The sequence below is a fragment of the Ambystoma mexicanum genome, chromosome 13, assembly GCF_040938575.1.
Source record: "Ambystoma mexicanum isolate Mex_15411 chromosome 13, UKY_AmexF1_1, whole genome shotgun sequence".
Classification (NCBI taxonomy): domain Eukaryota; kingdom Metazoa; phylum Chordata; class Amphibia; order Caudata; family Ambystomatidae; genus Ambystoma; species Ambystoma mexicanum.
The window spans coordinates 491,201,255-491,218,384 of record NC_090938.1 but is presented as its reverse complement, the minus strand read 5'-3'; the positions used below and the strand labels follow the sequence as shown (position 1 = coordinate 491,218,384).

The 17,130-nt window shown below is 43.8% G+C and overlaps 1 protein-coding gene across 3 annotated transcripts in view; it reads left to right on the top strand.

Moving 5' to 3' along the window:
* TLK2 (tousled like kinase 2) overlaps positions 1 to 17,130 on the top strand; it is a 2,257,819-nt gene that overhangs the window by 1,321,010 nt on the left and 919,679 nt on the right. For all 3 annotated transcript variants that reach the window (XM_069634151.1, XM_069634152.1, XM_069634150.1), the window contains one exon: positions 11,610 to 11,676. In XM_069634151.1, coding sequence (XP_069490252.1) covers positions 11,610 to 11,676 — 67 coding nt within the window. The remainder of the gene's footprint in view (positions 1 to 11,609; positions 11,677 to 17,130) is intronic.

The window sequence follows — 17,130 nt, the reverse complement described above, 5'->3', positions numbered from 1 at the left end:
CTTGGGCCTCATCTGGGACACACGCTCTGAGAAAGTGTTTCCCTCGGAGGACAAGATCACGGCCATCAAGAGGGCCACCTCCCACTTCCTCAGCAGAGGAGCAACCTCGGCCTGGTGGTACCAACATCTCCTCAGTCTTCTTGCAGCGGTCCTGTTGGCCGTCCCCCACACAAGACTCAGGAGGAGGAGGATACAGCTGCACGATGCAGCATCATGGAACCAGGTGCGGGGCTCTCAATCCGAGATAATCAATGTTCCTCCATCTCTCTACCCGGACCTCACATGGTGGTCCAGGGACTACGGACTGGCAAACCATTCCGCCCTCCCGTCCCACAGGTGACGATCACCACAGACTCCTCTCTCGCGGGCTGGGGAGCCACCCTGGAGGATCTCTCGGTCCACGGCACCTGGACTCGACCAGAGCAGGAGTACCACATCAATTGGATGGAGCTGAACGCCATCTGGCTAGTGCTCCGAGCCGTCCTTCCACGTCTCAAGGGCAGGGTTGTCCTCATCCAGACAGACAACTCGACCCGCATGTACTACGTCAACAGGCAGGGAGGGACCAGGTCCCCTCCACTATGCAGACTGGCGATCAGCATGTGGGAATCGGCCCTGGAAAATGACATCTACCTCACAGCAGTCCACCTTCTGGGGGAATCCAACCAGGAGGCGGACAGGCTAAGCAGGTTGGGAGCAGACCACTATGAGTTGCAGCTAAATGGCCTCGTTACTCGGGAGATCTTCCCCAGAATGGGTCTCCCCAAGGTGGATCTCTTTGCCACCTAGCACAACAAGAAGGGTCCTCGGTTCACCTCCTGGCAGGGACTGGGCCCCGGCTCCCTAGGCGACGCATTTCAGATTCAGTGGAACGGCATGACAGCCTACGCCTTCCCGCCCACTCTGCTGATTCACAGAGCGCAAGTTCAAGGAGTCTCGCCATCTCAACATCATTCTGATAGCTCCATGGTGGCCAGCCAAGCCATGGTTCTCAGAGCTGCTCAGCCTCTCGCAGATGCCTCTGATTCACCTCCCGACAGGCCCAGCACATCTTCTAACACAGCAGGGGGGCAATGTCATCCACCCCGCGCCACTGAAGCTGGCCCTCACAGCGTGGTTCCTGAGCATTTAACGCTCAGTCACCTCAACCTATCCCAGGCTAATATGGAGATCACAGAAGGCACTAGGAGCAAGGCTGCCAGGGCCCAGTATAAAAGTAAATGGACCAGGTTCTGCCACTGGGCACACTCCAGGGAAATCGACCCACTGGCATGTACCTTGGACAACGTGCTTTCTTTCTCGGCGCACCTCGCCTACTCAGGCGTGCAGGTGGACACCTGCCACACATGCCTCTGAGCCATTGGGGCCTACAGGAACTCGGAGGAGGGGGTCTTCAACAATCCGATTGTCAAACATTTGGCCGGGCTCGCAAGGCTCTACCCGCTCATCAAAAGGCCACACCCTGTGTGGGACCGGAACATAGTCTTGGGCGCCCTGGCGCACAAACCGTTTGAGCCAATGGCATCCGCGGACATCATGCTGGTCACCATTAAGACAGCCTTACTAGTCGGCCTCACCTCGACTGGCAGAGTCAGCGTAATCCAGGCGCTCGTTGCCTCAGAACCCTATGCTACCTTTCACAAGGATAAGGTGGTCCTGCGGACACACCCAGCATTTCTGCCTAAGGTGCCATCTGCTTTTCACTTGAACGAGGAAATTGTCCTTCCTATGTTTTTTGTGGACCCTAAGGACGTGGCTCAGAGAGTTCTGCACTGCCTAAATGTCGGGCGTACCCTGAAATTCTATCTTCTATCAGGACCAAGAGCTTCCGCAACTCAGACGCCCTATTTGTCACTTTTGGAGTTGCAAGACCAGGCTTTAAGTCTCCAAGGCCTCCATATCCCACTGGATGGTCGCGGCCATCAAAGAAGCATACAAGGGCCAACATAAGCCTCTTCTGGCGAACATGCACGCCCACGCAGCCAGAGCCAAGGCAACGGCCATCGCATTTCAGCGCCATGTCCCCTGGCAGGTCATAAGCAGGGCGGCCACGCAGGCCACTCCCTCGGCTTTCTGCAAGCACTACTGTTTGGATGCCTGCTCCAGATCGGATGCGGTTTTCGGACAGGCTGTTCTCAGGAACCTATTTGCTTATGGAGGGTTTCCTCTCCACCCTGGGGCTACATTCAGTTGTAATTGCGCATGCAGTATGGAGGAAAGTGGACAGGAGGTAAGAGTAATTATAAGTTACTCACTGTAGTGACTAATGTTCTCTTAGTCCATAGTCCCCTTTCCTCCATACGTCCCACCATCCTCCCCCCTAATAAGGTGTCATTAGGCAATGTTAAATCTATTGTCGACACGTCTAGGGAGACTGAGGTGTGGCGGCGGAGTCAGGGTAGCGCATGCTCCTAGGGTCGCATCCCCGCGTGCCTCTAAATGTAAAGGGGAAGAAGGTTTTGTCTGGTGAAAAGGGTTCTATCTCCCGTCCCTCGCAAGGGACGCCCATGCAGTATGGAGGAAAGGGGACTATGGACTAAGAATACATTAGTCATTACAGTGATTAACTTATAATTTCATGTCCATGCACCTGTTGGAATGCTCTGGGTTCACTATCAAATGGCCAATTCACCAATTTCTCCTGGCGTCTCTGACTCGTGGTTTGTGGTAATGGCAGAGTTCTGTTATGGGTATGACATCCGTAACTTGTTTGAAACCCTTTCAGGTTCTCTGCTTGTTTCACGGTCCCTCGCCGGTACGGGTACTGCTTTCCGTCGAGGCAGTGATGTTAACAAACTCTGCAGTTGCTGATGCCTACTGTCCTTCTCTGGAGCCCAATAAACTCTTTTGGGTCTCCCACCGGCTCTGGTACATTGGAGTGACAGGAGGCAGTCCAGGAGCTCCTTTCCTGCGTAGTCTGGTGCACTCCTGCACGTCTGCCTCTCTCAGCAGCTCCACTTCCCGTTGTGCGCACTCTGCATCCTGACCTGGCTTCTCCTTCACTTTCTCCTGCTCGTTCTTGTTTCTCTTTTACCTGGAGATGTTTCTCACATTTAAATATCCTATGCTGTTTATTAAAGGGACAACCAATCGACTACACATTACTATTGGCCATATTGTTCAACTTCATTAACTCTTCATTCCTCCTCTTCATCCCAGTACTTGGAGGCTTCTGGGAATTGAAGTCCCATGGATTTATTTATTTATTGTGCATTTGTTAGGCGCTTATACAGTAAGTAAATTCTGTTTCAAAGCACCCACAGGGCAGCAGGAAGGGAACTTGGGATTGAAAAACAACGAATACAGTAAAAGATAAAGACGAGCCTACTATGCCTTGTGAGTATTCAGAATGTGAAAGTGCAGCGAGAAGAGGTGAAGTGGCGGGTGGGGGTAAGTGGTGGAATGTCTGTGCTCGTGGGTGCGCAGCAGATGAGGTGCATAGTAGGTAAGTGCTATGCTGCCTGGGGCCGCATTGGGTAGAAAGTGCAAGCCTACAGGATTGAAACAGGTGGGTGCCGAGATGTAGACAGAGGCTGGGGCGATTACCCCAGTATTTTAAGTTCTGTTGTTAATTATTTGTATCTATATAACGGGCATCATCACTAGCAAATATTAAATAATTTTTTAGAGCGGTTACATGTGTTTGAAGAATAAAGAATATTCTGCTTAAAAGGTTCAACAGAAGTGGATTTCAAGACCTCATAGTTAAAGGGTTCTGTATAATGGAAGCAGGCCATCAGAAACTCTGGAATTTTAGTTTCTTCTACACTGCTATGAGAAGAGTACTGTGTTTCCCCTGTCGGAATCGCCACCTTCCCCGACTGCCACCTCTGCCCGTGTGATCCACTCTCCGACTAATAACCCCAGGGTCAGGATCAAGTAGCAGCTGCCTTCCCTAAGCCAAATGGGAGAGTCTTTAGGCTGGTGTTCAGTGATAACTCTGCAGGGTTCATCAACGACCCTTTGCCAGTATATAAATATGTCAGGCTAGTATATCGCCGACAGAGGAAGAATGAGCTCTACATTTTAAAGAGAAAACCCTGTCCTTAGCCCGACAGGCGAAAATAATCAATCGAAAGTACGGAAAATGTTCAGTGACCCCAGTAGTTACGTTCTATAAACAAAAAGTAACGGCTATACTAGCATATGGAAACAATGATAAAAATCAACAGCAACATCTGGGGCAAATTAGAAGGGAGCTTTTGGAAGAAAGTGTTGAATCTACCAATATCACTGCCTACCACACGAATTAGAGCTGAACTTGCACTCCACTCGCTCGAATCCATTGTCCTATGGAAACAACTCGACCTTTACAGAAAAATTATGACCAAATCCATTATCCCTCTGCTTGAAATATTCAGAACTGGGAACATTTATAACACAGAACACGCCTTAGAAATATGGAAAACAGTGATAGAAGCAAACAGAGAACAACAGGACATATCAATGGAAATGCTACTAGAACGATCACAAAAAGCGAAAATCAAACTAAAAGAGAATGACTGGCTGAAGTCTAATCAAGAGAAAGCTAAATACCGGCAAAACATGCACAGTACATCTGATAATAGAAGAATCAACCAACTACCTTCGTACTTGCAAATATTTCCGTCTTCAAAAATAAGAGACACATTTATGAGACTACGGTTGAACATCCTTCCGACTCGAGAAATAATGGCAGCTAGGAAACAAATTCCCGAAAATAATAAATACTGCTGATTTTGCAAGAACTCCAGAATGACCGAGAGCCTACATCATATAATCATGAGATGTCCGGCACTGAATGAAAAAAGACAGCAATCCAGAGAATGGTTTATGGAAACATAAATTGCCCTAACACCTGAAGATCGCTGGGCAAGGATGATTGCTGGGAATGAAAGAAAATTAGTGTTTGCTTTAATATCATTTTGGAACAACATCATGACCAATAGACAAGCAGGATAACGCATCCCTACGATGAAAGAAAATAAGAAGCTGAAGTTAAAATCATCAACTACGAGAACGGCTACAGATATAACTCCTATAGCTAACTCTACGCAACTTGAGTAATCGATACAAAAGAAGCAAGATGAGAGGTTTGAATTTAAACCAAACATTATAAAATAAAAAAAATAAAAATAAATTTCAGCCTAGTATAGCCTTGAAACACTTGTGTATAGGCGCGTTATAAATGCCATATATCATATCATAGCATAGCGGTCCGGCACATACAAGGGGACTGAGGCTGGGGCTGTTCTAGCGTGGCTCGCCCGTAGCTGGGCCTGCGCGCACCTGTACATTTAAAGGGGAATTGCTCTTTTTTGGAAGAAAAAGGATTCCGTTCCGCCCCTTGGGAGGAACGTCCCATACAATATGGAGGATGGGGACTATTGACTAGGAATAAGTTAGTCACTACAGTGAGTAACTTTTAATTTAGACAACTTGGCACCTGCAAAGACCTGTTGGTGTGCACGTGGAATGGTCACTGCAGAAAGGTGCCGCAGCCGAGGGTGCGGCAACGCAATTCCTAGCTGCTCGGAGGGCCTGGAGATCAAGTCTGGGTCACCAAATGTAGAAGGGTAAACCAAAATCCTGATAAAATAAAAAAACTCAGAAAAGGGCAGGTTGCCTAAATGCAAATGGCCAGAAGGGTTAGTCAGCTTTGTAAAACTAAGACCTAACAACTCTTTGTCGTGTTCAACAAAGTTACAGCTTTTATACTCAAGATCAGACAATTTGCATAATTAATAATGTGATGACTCCAGTGGAGTCATCACTGATTTCTTGGCCGTGGCCTCCTCCCATTTGGTGAGGGGTTGGCAGCTGCTACCTGATCCTGACTGTGGGGACGGCTATATGAGTGAGGATCACATGGGAGGAGACAGCCTCTGGGGATATGTCATGGTCCCATCGGATGAGACATGGTATCCCCCATTTCCCACTGGAAAATAACATGCTCATGTCTGAAACCCCTCATGGCTTATTGTCATGTATACACTCCTCCAACCTTTGTCTACCTTGTCAATGTGAGGAAATCACCCTTTTCAATTCCACTTGTCAATCAATCAGAACTGACATGACTTCAAAACCATTTAAAAAATGCTTATCCAAATTCCATAAGTAAATCATTTGCAATTGACTTCTATTCCCAGTATTCACAAAATACTGGGACGAAGGAGGAGGATTGAGCAATATAGAGCAAAACAGACTTCAATCCTAGTACTCCTCTAGTGTTTTCTGGCACACACCTGTGTGCAGGAAATTTAAGCTGCCTAAACAAAGAATGGAAGACAGCTGCTGTGGCGACTGGTGAGAGAGTGTGGCACCACTAGGAAGATCGGAGAGCCGAGAAGCAAGAACCGGCGTGGTCGAGCCAGGTGGCTCACCACCAGAGGACGAAGGAACTCCTGAACCAAGAGATGCTGCGGGAATGCCAGGAGCCAGTGAAGAACTTGTGGGCGTTCGCAGATGAAGGAAAGCAGCATTTCACTTACCGGAGCCAAGAAGACAGCAGGCTTGTCGAGTGGAAGCTGCGGAGGACCGGCGTACGAAGGAAAGGAGGCAGCGAGAAGGACACAGACGAAATCCTTCACTGGCCGACCGCAAGAGAAGATAACGCCTACAGAAACCAGTGAGTCCTCCCAAAAGCAACGGGGACACTGGGGTGTATCAGCGAATACGCTGAGGGCGAACAATTGAAATTTGCTTACCTGAGAGAGGCACGAGAAATGCAAATATTGAAAAAAGGGATCTTAAGTCGCAAAAAATCCTTTTTCTAATGTTTAAATGTACACAGTGCCAATAAGAAAAAAGAAGGTCATATATCAGGAAGATATATCATCCAATACAATATACAAACAACTTTGGGAGCGGGTGAAATACCCAAGTGTGTGAATCAGAAGTACTGGCAGGAGAGTACAGCAGGCAATTGAAAAGGATTGTGTTAAACAAGAAAGAAGAGTCAAACAGTGTTGTGTGCAAGTGTTGCACATGGCCAAGAGAGGCCCAAAGAACTGTTCTGTATGAGAACCTCAAGGAGTAAAGAAGAATCCAGGGGAAGGGAGCTTATATCTGGAATCCAATAACTTTATCCTTGAAGAAACTTTGGTTTAAGTCATTTATTCTTCCTTTATGAACACTTTACCAAAAAAGACAATTTCCTTTTTACCTTAGTTATTAGTGTGAGAGTCAGAATAGAACTTTGGACACAAGACATTTTTGTTTTTGACATGACACGGGCAGATCCTTAGTTTTTATTTATGTTGGGAAATTCCTCTTAGAGCAGGGTCACAGATGCCTTTTGCCTACCCCTTTCATTTTCAACAAAAGTCTTTAACTAAAAACATGGCAAAATGTTGTCTTGGTCCCATTTCTCACTCTTCACAATACTTAACAGTTACAACATAATCCCCATATTTCCATTGGCTAACCCCTATACAAAAATTTAAAGTTAATCTATATTCTCTAACCCCATTGGAGACAACTATCTAAACACAATCCCCTTTCACGTGGCCTCATTGCGCAGTCAATTGTGACATTGTGAAATAAAATTGTTTTGCCGTTTAAAACAATTTGCAATAGTTGACTTGCCTCATTTGTGAAAGAAACTTTAACCCAGTTCAAGACGTGCATAACCTCGACAAGATTCCCATCAAAGAGAAGGAGGAGTGAAAACAATGGCCATTCCTTTGATCGTACAATTCTCTCCTCATTATCCCAGACCAGCTTTGCAATACCTCATGCGACTTCCATCTTAAATCATATGGCATCCCTAGCAGGTATCCTGCTCATTTTCCTGAGAACCCAAATGGAATCATAAAACACTGGTCAAGCTCTGCTCTCGAGCATCCATTTCATGTATTTATTGACTCACCCCAATTCGACCCACGCAACCTAACCAAACCCGTTCAGTAACAAGGCTTTGTGTTCCCACAAAGTTTGTCCCTCGTATCTACACATCCATCTAACCATAAAAACGAACCTAATGGCAGTTAATTCCGTTCTTGCCTCCAGCAACCATTTTGCTTGCTTTGCCATCTGCCCGATGTGCTCTACTTCCTCCCCCTCTCCTGACTTTGGTCATCCAAAACACTCCCAGAGGGAAGCAAACTCAACTTCTGCGAACCGGAAACTGTGCGGTTTAAGGCTCTAACTACAATGAGCCTGCAATCTTTAATAAGGCTTTTTATATAAAGGCAGACCCCTCGAAAGGCAGTTTCTACCTCGAGGCAGAAAGCAATTGATCTGAAGAACTTTTTTTTATACAAAAGATGTGTTAATGGTCATAACCTTGGACTCATAGACAGTCTGTCTCTATTCAATTTGCTTTGTAGCTTTAGGCAGATCCTACCTCGAGAGGTAGTTTTCACCTCGAGGTACACGGAAGTATCAAATTTGAAGAACTGTTTTCATACACAAGAAGTGTCAATGGTTACAACATAGATGTGTCAAATGTTACTAACCTGTGATTTTGGTTTTCAGTTGACCAATTCTTTTTGAATCAGAGTTTGATTTTGAATTCTGTATTTTTCCCTTTTTTTCTTTTTGGCAATTAGTATATGTACTGTCAAGTGACTAACCATTTCAATCTTTTTTATTTGTTCCGAGTGTGTTATTTTGGTTTAATTTATGTATCTGTACAGGTGTGGTTTAATTTATGTATTTGTACAGTTGTGTTTTTAGCTCTAAGAATACATATTAAGTTCACTCTGGTCTATCAATATTTTTTCTGGCACACGAATAATGACTCACTACAATCGCCTCTGGCGATACTAGCCGGCGGCCCAAGGATTTTCTCAAATATTATAACCCATGTGTAACCAACCACACGTGTAGCAGTACCTTCTCCTGTTGATATATTTTATATAAAGATGGCAGAACTCTTGAGACCACAGCAATCTAACTACACATTTATCCTAAATCCCTATGTATCTACTTCACAAGTTTACGTCAACCCACTTCTGTACGCTACAAGTTGTACCCCACACAATGACATTTGCGATTACATTGTTGCTCATTATGTTGCTACATGAGGCAAACCAAGATGTATTCAGACCAGCTACAAATCTCCAACTTACGTAGAACACACACTAACTGTAACATTACCGCGTTTTAAACAAGCCTCATACAGCATAATAAAACGGTGCAACGTGAACCTCTTTTCCTTTTCAGGATGCTGTATGTGCATCCCAACAATATCAAAAAGCCTGCCTAGACCTTAAGATAGCCACAGAGACTGTGACAGTTGAAGCAGCCATTATGCATAGCCTATCGCAAATGGTAGTGTTTGGGTGAGACCTGAAACTCGATCGATGGTTGTGTTGTAATGAATCCAGGGCAGATACTCTTAGTCCTGCTTTCCCAGGCCTGAAACTAAGGAACCCATTCCGAAACTGGTTCCAGGACAGGTTTCCCAAAAAAGCAGAGAAAATTGCCTTAATTGCCCTCAGACTTTGCTCCTCGAGAAGATCAGGTATCGCTTCCAGCTTCTGTATACAGTACAAAAGTAACACCCTTTCAGTTCCCCCATAGACCCCTTGGTTCCAGCGAGTTGTTTTGGGTCAAAGTCTATGTAGAAATTAGAAGAAATGTATAGGGGATGCTGCAAAAAAAGGGCCGGGATGTGCGTCAGTCACATTAGACATTCCTCCTTGGCCACATACGGGGGCTCTGGGCCACCTGCTGCGTGATGAGCTCCCTGTACTTCAATATGGGGAAATTCTCAGAGCCACTCAATTCTACAGTCCCACGCATGTACTCTTGACCAAAGCAGAGGTAGATCAGCCTACCTGTGCTGTTTAAGGTGGGGTAGAAGTAATGCTGTGCTCCCAACGCAAGTAGAGGTTCATGGACGCTAGTGGATCCGTCAGGCCGACCCCTGCAGAGATGCACTCCCAATCCAACAACCTGGACCCCCATTGGTATGTAAAACTCTCTGGGGCAAGGTTTAGTCGTGCTGGAAAACCGGTTGAAATGTGTTCCCTGTTGACTGCAGCCTGTGAGGGAGAATGATATGTGGCACACAGCCGCTTCTACTGTGAACAGTGCCCTTTAGCAGGAAAACTTTCCGTTTTCCAGCACTAGCTGGCTCAGAAGCAGAAAGTCACAGCATAGGCACACATTTCACCTTCCTGGGGAAACACTTGGAACTTGCAACAATACTTTGAGCCTCGCAGCTACCATCTTTCGTCTGCCCAACCTCAAAATGGCAGACTCAGTCCTTATACTGTTGGCTGCCTCACTGTGTGTAAAAAGCCAAAATTATCAAAAGTGAATACGCCATCAGACCCACCTGGGTAGCCTTAGGGAAAAAAGGAAATGCCTCTTAGGGTGTGCATAGCAAAGGATAAGTTATCACTTACAGGGAAGACTGGGAATAACCTATACCAAGGATTATTGGACAATGCACTCAATCCAGAGGACTGTAAATCCGCTCAAGTGGCTGCATTCAGAGGTACCCATTGTCTGCAGACCAGATGCCAGAGGGAGCATAGAAGTAAACTGCTGAGAGTGCGGGAGATCCAGAGAGCCTTCTCGGGGCCAAATCTCAGATCCTGTGAAAGAAACACACTGAATGCGAACCAGGATACATTTGCCAGAAGGTCGACCAGTGGTTAGATGGTACCAAGATCACATGCAAACAAAAACCCTAAGCAAAGAGCAAGAAATACTTACTTTGTGGCACCGTGTGAGAGAGAGATCAATCTGCCAAGGAATGTGACCCATGATCCGAATTGTGGAAATCCGAGTCTGACATACCCTAAGTTAAGGGGTAGAGAAGTGTTTATCAATAGGAAGCAAATGAGCAGCTGGTTACTTTATCCCTGGGAGGGACTGTAATGTTTAACTAAGCAGCATGTAAGTCAGCATGTACCATGTGAGGAATAGGTTGCATTCCATTCCTACAAGACTGAAGGTCTAATCTGATTTGAAACCACTTGCCTGTTCATGCAAGCCATCTTTATGACCTGCAGCACTTACGTACTATCTAGTTCTTGCGCGCCAATGTTTGTAAATTAGGATTTGTTGAATTTTAGTGTACCATAATACCAACAAATGTGTGTGTTGGTGAAGCACAGCTTTTTCTAACATAAGTTGCTTATTTTAACCCCTTTACTTTCTTCATAGTCCCACATCTGGGCATGCTTGGCAACCTATTTGTTTCCTCATACATCAAATATGTCAATGCTTTCTACTGGAAACTACATTATTCCACTTAAGAAGGCTATAAGGTGTTAAGAACAATGTTTTCAAAATGACTAGTTATGTAATATTTAGTGTCACTATACGATTTAGAAAGGTTGGATACCATTCATGAAGCTTTGAGTAATATTTATGTGTAGCATTTTTCTGCTCTGTGATAGTTGTGTTTAGGATAGAATCTCCCAAAAATTATTTTATCTGTTGCAGATTACCAGCCAAACAACTAATTTAATATGTATCATTTTGAGTACTTTGAATATTCATAGGTTATAAGCCAGAACACTGTTTTAATGTATATCTAGTTTGTGGAAGGCTATTTCTGGAGATAAATTGGTCACATTAGGTGAGAGGTAATCAAAATGTGTCATATTGTTCAATGCTGCAGCGACTTGATTATTAGCAGTTTTTAATGATGTTCTCTTTTTAAACAGCTTAACGTTGGCCGAATACCATGAGCAGGAGGAAATCTTCAAACTTCGGCTAGGTCATCTTAAAAAGGTACATGTTGCCACCCCCACATTTCTGGCATTTACCACATGTTTCTAGCTCTTGCACTCTGCCTATGACATTTGAAGTGACCATGTGACCTTGTGACCCTGGCACTCCACCTGAGATGCTCAGACCTTACCATAATATGTATGTATTGTTTTTGCCACTGGCTCTGGTTAAGTGTTGTCTGAACACTTGTATTGTACCACTGAAAATCACCTTATGCCCCTAACATACACGTACGCCATGCCCCCTAACCCTCGCCCATGTTTCTCAGTACTTGTCCAATATACCTAGCACCCAACAGGTCTGAAATTTCCCATTTTCCAAGCATCTATTTTACCAGGATATCTATGAATTAATCATTTTATGATATGTACATAATACTATGGCTGCTTTTCCTACTCTTTAAGTACTTAATCATGAAGGATGTAGACATACACCCGTCCTAGCATCATATTTGAATGGCCCTGCACTGTTGCTGCAAGCAATGGGTTGCAGCATTTATGTTAATTACCTTCTAAATTGTGAATGCTTTGAATTTCATGTACTGATAGATAGGAGAAATGTAAAAACATATCTTCCTAAAAAAAAGTATAGTTTTTGACATTTCATTAGCCCTTGTTTATTAGTTACTAAACAGTTTTATATACATTTCTCTTTCTTTGGTGCTTTTGGATAAGGTTTGCTCACATTCAAGCATATACATTCTCACTATTGCGCAGTGTTTTATTACAAGCCTTTGTTTTTTTAATATAGGCATTAAGCTGCCCCATTTCCTATAATCATTGCATGGTCTGTGTCTGTAGCTCGCTGTCTACTTGACAAAAACTGCCAGTGATCTCTCCAAATCACCTCACCCAGAAGAGATTATTGCATGCATTCACTAGGAAAAGCTGTTAAAAAGTTAAAGAAGTAGGATGGTTCTCCTGAACTAGATTTTTTTGTTTAGTCACATGGTATGATTATTCCCAACCATCAGGCTTGGATTACAGGATACATAAATAGCATATCAGTTTCAACTAAAACTTAAAAACAATAACTACTCCACATCATTTTATTCTCATCTGCTGTAGTAATTGGGACCTAATTCCACCCCAAAAGACCATCTTCAGATTCTTTCATAACACTACAAGTTGGGAAATCTTAATTTTATGCTACTGCCCACTAAAGAATTTGAGCAAAAACATTATTTTAGCGTTTATTTTCTGAAAATATTCAGCTTCATTTTCTTTGGAAATTGAGAAGCCCATTTCAAGGCCCCTGTGTAGTCTTATCTCCAAACAAGGAATATATTATACACAGATGGAACAAAGCATTAGCTTTCAAAGTCCCATTGACGTCTTCATTCGATGGTGCAGAGGGAAATGATTGGTAATGAAAATCTCACAGGACTGTTCGTTCTCAAAGTGAAAAAATGAGTTTTAAACTTCATTAGCTGAAAGAATGGTATGCATGGAATGCAGTGTTGGAATTTCCCTCTTATTTAAAAGACCATCAAACTCCAGGAAGCAGGGAATACACAATGGTTTGAAAGCAGCCCACATTGCTAGCTGAGAGATGCATTTTAAGAAAACAAATCGTGTTCACATGCAACTGTTGAATGTGATATGTTTTCAAAGTAAGGCCCATGCAGACTTAATGCAGGCCCCAATCATTTTGTAAAATTACTAATGTTCTTTTAAAAACCTTTTGACGGGAAAAGTTAAAAAAACAAATAACTGGGTAGCAGTCTAAAAGTGTGTTGCGCACGTTCTGTATAGGATATGACAATTTTAGTGATTTCATCCCAGCTGCTAATGTTTTCTGGCTGGCATACGTGGCACTACAAAATCTATTCGGGTTTAATTGGTGTAGTCTTCAGTGTTACACCAGTATGCCTCAAGCCTCACAATATTTTGTCTGGCATGCATTCAGTATGGCAAATACAAAATATGTTGCTAATTTTTCAACAGTGCCATGTCAACTGTTTCCTCAGTGTTTCATGCTTCATAATAGGTGCCAACCATTTGATTTAGACACCCAAGATTTCCATTTCCAGTGTCTTGTGCCCTCGCCCATTAGGGTGGTCCTGGACAGTAGTATCCAACTGCTGTTGGTGAGAGCTGGTACTGGAGGGTTGTCTGCAGACAACGTTAGTGTGATTGCATTGCTGATCCTAGGCTCAATGTTTGTCATAGTATCATAAAAGCCCACATCTATTCAGACCTCTTTGAGTTTATGCTTGAGCTCCCATGTTCTTCTGTATGTGGTATTCGAGAAATGCCTTTCAAAACCATCACTGGCAGATCATGCCATGTGTGCGAAACCTGTGTAAAATGGCGACTCGCTTGTGTTCGTTTTTTGGTTCAAGATGGTGTATTTGTCTAGGTTAATCATTTCACCTAGCTGTGTTGGCAGGTCTCGCCTGCATACTTTCCTTCCATGGATTTCTAGCATTGGATGCTAATGCTTTGTTCCATCCCTGCGCAATATTGTAGTTGGTTCAATAAAGGGTATCAAAACGTGCATTTTTTAGGATATTGTTTTTATCTTTAAACCTGAAAAAACAAGGTGTTGAACCTTTCTCTTCACTCCAAGCAAGGTTGATATGGTGCTTGTGAGGATCTCCAAGTTTTTTGCCTTTGTTTCTTATGGCATCTGCCACCCTTTTTATAATAGATCTGCTGGCAAGGAAGTCTGCCTCTCATCGGCTCTTCATTACTCTTCATTAAAGACTGAATATTAGCAGAATTATGAAATAGTTTGATGCCCATCTGGCTTTCTTTTATAATATTTATCCACAAATGTGCATTTGTGATGTTTTTATTCAGATATAGAGCCATATATGTAGCATAGAATAAATAAATAAAACTAAAACAAGCAGCTAGACATAAACCGAGAGAGAGACCTGCCGCTTTATTGCTGGCATGTAACACTTCTATTCTGCCATAAAATGTGGCAACAGCGGTGTCTCTGTACATTTTTATGCTCTTTGGGGTAAGGATCTCTGGGAACTGATGGAGCTTTTCAGGCTTTTTCACATTAAAAATATACTTTAAAGGAATTTCTCATCAAGTTCTTCATACTTAGTCTGAACCAGACAGTTTTCAAACGCCCACCAGCAGATGCAGCACAGCTCTGCTGCTACTCCATGTCCCCTTGGCATAATTTACACAAAAATGGATGTCACCAGGCTGTTGTGTGCCAGTCTGTGTACACATTGAGTAGCCATCTCCATGTTCCTTTGTTTCAAATACTCCTCCATATCTGACATCAGAAAAAAGAATCACCCATGTTTTTCAATACTATTTTAGCAGAAATGCCCCCCTCTGTCCCCCTACATTGAAATGTCAGCCCTAGCCCTGTCTGGAATGTGACTGACAAATATAAGTTCCTGATTCACACCTCTTGTGTCTGATGCCAAGGTAAGGAATACGACACTGAGGAATGTAGGCTGTGCCGCTCCATGCACTCTAAAGCAATAAGTAAGGTGTGACTCAGATTTTACTTGCCATTAGTTAGACGTCTCCAGAATAATCTCCTGGAAAATCTACTCTGGAGAGCTTGACTCCCAAATTCGCAGCACAGATCGAACAGCTCATGCTTGTGCAGGTAGGAGGAAAGTCTCTAGAAAAAGAAACCATAGCACCAACCTTCCCAAAGTGAGTCCGTGTTTTGAAAACTAATTCTTCACCAATCAGGTTCCGGAGATCCTGGTTGAGAAGGGCTCATTCAGATGATGATGATGGCCCTGAATTCATTAAGTGGAGTATGAAACTTTCTTCCCCACTTCTGCTTCCACCCCGAAAGAGTGGAATGCCATCAGGGTGACAATAGTGCCAGTGTTGGAGAAGGCACCTCACTCTCTAAATCCTGCCATTGACCCTGCTGCTCTGCTCAGGCATAGCGCTGGGCTTACACACTCTCACCACTACACGCTTAAGGGCTCAGTTGGCTTCACTGGTTCCATCATGACCTATGTAGCATCCTCCTATCTCTTTCCTCGTCAGCACCATTGAAACAAGCATCTTAAAAGCTGTCTCAGGCTGTGAAGAATGATCAACAAAACACACGAATCATAGGTATAAAGTTAAAACAACCTTTAATTTTTTCAGGATGGTTGGGACAGGTCCGTAGGACCCAAGGCAATCCAACTATAGAAATAATGGTCACTGAGCTAAGTGTCAGGATGGTTCAAATCAAGGCACAAACTAAGGGTAGGGAATTCTCCCATGTTTCCTAAACTAACATACTTAGTATACTGTCTCTGTTCTTAAGCATCCAGCACTCTTCTTAGTAATCTCAGGTCGGGGGATAAGGAGACAACCTTGTGGTAAGCTATTGGTAGTTAGTTGTAACATGATTCTCATGCCTGTATAGATCTGGTAAAAAATGACGAGATCACCACCCTATAACATAGATGCAATCTTAGTACGAGCCACACTTGGAGGGCAACTAGCCTTCACATATGAACACAGAGGTAAATCCGCCAGATAAAGATTACCTAATAGGGGAGCCATCCCACAACCTTGCTTGACTCCCCTGTATATCTTAATAGATGCTGAAATGTGGCCCTCCTGATTAAGTCGATTGCAGTAATATACACATTTCCTAGATCCAATTAGGACATCACATGTGTTTCAACTTCCCCCCACAGTATAGTCTGATTTACACAGTCAAAGGCTGCTTTAAAATCAGTAAACTTTACATTCAAGCCTGGCTCATTCCTGGATCTTGCTTTACAAATCAAGGCATCCAACAGTCTAATATTATGGATGGTCGAGGACCCCTGACGAAAAACGCCTGTTTTGAATGGGTACTATAAATGAATCGATTGAGCCCAACCAAATAAGTTTTTTAATATTTCAAAAAAGGTAGCAGGTTTTTAAGCACCAATGTCGCAAACAGTTTACCGGTCACGTCAAGCAAAGAGAATAGCCTGTAGTTTTCAGGAAGTTCTCTAGCACACTTCTTGAAAACCGGCACCAGGATGGAACACTGCCATGAGGCAGGGATTTCCCGTCCCTGGCACACCCTGGTGAATAGTAGCTTTAAAATCTGCAACCGGCCTTCAGGGTCACTTTTGAGTGCTATATTGGCGAGGCCATTTTGGTCCGGAGCTCGAGAGCACTTGAGTTTCAAGATCGCCAACCTAATGTCCAGTATAGTGCAGTTGGGAGGCCAGCACTCCCAGCATGATACAGGAGATGTGAATACAACATCCCTGACAGTTGGTTTAGAGCTGATATGCCTAATCCAGCCCTCTTCTGTTACTGAGTTAATAGTCGACAGGCTTATATTTCCTTTGGCCTTGGCTAACAACTGCCATACTGACCGCATGTTACAGCTTCAGAATACCCCCAAAGTACGTTTGCATTGGGCATTGTCATTTACTGTAGGTTTGTTGACCCTGTCAATTTGACCTTTAAGTTCATACGAAGGACACATGCTCTTTCTAGGAGTTCAGACCTCTCTAGGCAT